The sequence below is a fragment of the Engraulis encrasicolus genome, chromosome 13 (genome assembly GCF_034702125.1).
Source record: "Engraulis encrasicolus isolate BLACKSEA-1 chromosome 13, IST_EnEncr_1.0, whole genome shotgun sequence".
NCBI lineage: Eukaryota > Metazoa > Chordata > Actinopteri > Clupeiformes > Engraulidae > Engraulis > Engraulis encrasicolus.
The window spans coordinates 45,472,042-45,474,541 of record NC_085869.1 but is presented as its reverse complement, the minus strand read 5'-3'; the positions used below and the strand labels follow the sequence as shown (position 1 = coordinate 45,474,541).

The window sequence follows — 2,500 nt, the reverse complement described above, 5'->3', positions numbered from 1 at the left end:
GTGTGTGTGTGTGTGTGTGTGTGTGTGTGTGTGTGTGTGTGTATGTGTGTGTGTGCTCGCAGGGCTCACAGTGAGTTGAAGAGGAAAAAGTTCTGGAATTTTTGCCAGTGCACTGAGGACAAGGGAAGGGCAACTTTATTAAAATGTATGGGAGAGAAAGAAAGTGTGCGTGTGCATGTGTGTGCGTGTGCGTGTGTGTGCGTGCGCGCGCGCGTGTGCGTGCGCGCGTGCGTGCGAGAGAGAGAGAGAGAGAGAGAGAGAGAGAGAGAGAGAGAGAGAGAGAGAGAGAGAGAGAGAGAGAGAGAGAGAGAGAGAGAGAGAGTTTGTGTTGGACAAAATATGAGGCTGTAAAAAACCAGAGGAGGGAAAGAGGGAGGAAGAGGGAGGTGTGCAGTAACAGAAAGAAAAGGGAAGAAAGGTGAGAGTGAGTGTGAGGAGTGTCTGTTTCTCATAGTCCAGAGCTGAGGGGTGTGTCTGACCGGCCACGCCGGGAACAACCGGTCAAAACAGGCCTGGCCGGTGGAGCACAGCCCAGAATCACAACACTCCCAGGAACATGCACACGCACACACCACACTTACTGTCTAAGATTCCACATACTTTACACATGGGTTACTATACGCACATGAAGTCCAGCAAGTGCATGGTGAGTGTATGCGTACGGTATGTGTGTGCATGTGTGTGTGTGTGTGTGTGTGTGTGTGTGTGTGTGTGTGTGTGTGTGTGCGTACGGTGTGTGTGTGTGTGTGTGTGTGTGTGTGTGTGTGTGTGTGTGTGTGTGTGTGTGTGTGTGTGTGTGTGTGTGTGTGTGTGTGTGTGTGTGTGTGTGTGTGTGTGTGTGTGTGTGTGTAGTGTGCATATTATGAATGAGGGGAGGGCCTCTGTGTTATGGAGCAGTAGTTATGGGGCCTAGGAGGATAGAGCAGAGGGAGGGTGGAGGCCAGACTACACACTAGACTACACTACACTACAGCCAGGCACCACATCACGCCATAACTCACACACTGGAGCTAGGCGGAAAAGGAACGCGCATACACACATACACACGCGCATACACACATACACACACGCGTACACACATACACACGCGTGCACACACGCCCGCATTCACACACGCAGACACAAATACATGCATACATGCAAACAAGCATACGCACACGCACACGCACACGCACACGCACACGCACACGCACACACACACGCTCCCTTAAATCACGCACACAGTAAGACACATACTCTCCGTAAAATACACATGCAGATGCCCACATGCACATGTTCTCTGTCTCTCTGGCTTACGTTGTGAATGGATTATTAAGTCGTCCCAAACAGACCCTGCCCTACATTCACACTTACACAATACTCCCTGAGCAGCCTATTACGGCCTTGTACTCGCTCATTCATATATACAGTACACACCCCATGGAGAAAACAAACACACAAACCATTGCCTATATACAGCACACGGAGAAAAAAAACAAGTATTCTCTCTTCCTCTCTCCAACGCACGCACGCACGCACGGCCCATTACATACTCGCAGGTACATGCACATATATTTGCACGCAGGCGCACACGCACACACACACACTCGAATACACCTGTGCATACAAGCACAGGTACACACCCTCATGCACACAAAAACACACAGACACACACTCTCCCACACACCCGCAAAGCCCCAATGAAAGTACCATGAATACCATGAAACCTGTACTTTATTATTGATTCCTCCCCTTACCTGTGACCACCTCCCGGACCTCGGCGTCCACGGTCTTCCTCAGCAGCCGGAGCAGGGCCGGGATTCCGCCGGCGTTGCGCACCGCCACCTTGTTGTCGTCGGTGGCCTTGCCGTAGACCAGGTTGCGCAGGGCGCCGCACGCGTTCCGCTGCACCTCCAGCACCTTATGGTCCAGCAGGTCCACCAGGTGCTTGATGCCCCCCAGACGACACACCTGGGGAAAGAACATAAGAAGAATGATGAAAATGTTTAGAAGCCGTTTACACGCATGTGGATGTTTTTGAAAACGTAAATCTGCTTTTGAAAATATCCCAGTTTTTATTTTTTATCCATATGTTGTGTTTGCATGTAAATGTGAAAAAAGATGTTTTAAAAAATATTGGCACATGTGTAGCCAGCACCGTAAAACATCTGTTTCTATCTCGAATTCATCTCTCGATTGCCATGTTGAACACAGTTGTTCTTTATATTTGCATTCAGATATACTATATATAACTGTGCCCTCTCAGTCTAATCTTGACTGCCATCACAGCCTTGCCCTCACATTTTCCGTATTTCTCGCCACATATTTATCTCCATATCTCATCTCCATTTGTCTGCCCATCTCCTCTATCTCCATATTGCTAAGCCTATATATTTTCCATAGCAATCTACACAGAAAGAGAGTGAGAGAGAGAGCGAGAGAGCGAGAGCGAGAGCGTGAGCAAGAGAGAGAGAGAGAGAGAGAGAGAGAGAGAGAGAGAGAGAGAGAGAGAGAGAGAGAG

At 49.2% G+C, this 2,500-nt stretch overlaps 1 protein-coding gene across 5 annotated transcripts in view; it reads right to left on the bottom strand.

The window, feature by feature from the left end:
• LOC134461246 (plakophilin-4-like) overlaps nt 1-2,500 on the bottom strand; it is a 175,152-nt gene that overhangs the window by 34,983 nt on the left and 137,669 nt on the right. For all 5 annotated transcript variants that reach the window (XM_063214031.1, XM_063214029.1, XM_063214033.1 and 2 more), the window contains one exon: nt 1,737-1,950. In XM_063214031.1, the coding sequence (XP_063070101.1) occupies nt 1,737-1,950 (214 nt within the window). The remainder of the gene's footprint in view (nt 1-1,736; nt 1,951-2,500) is intronic.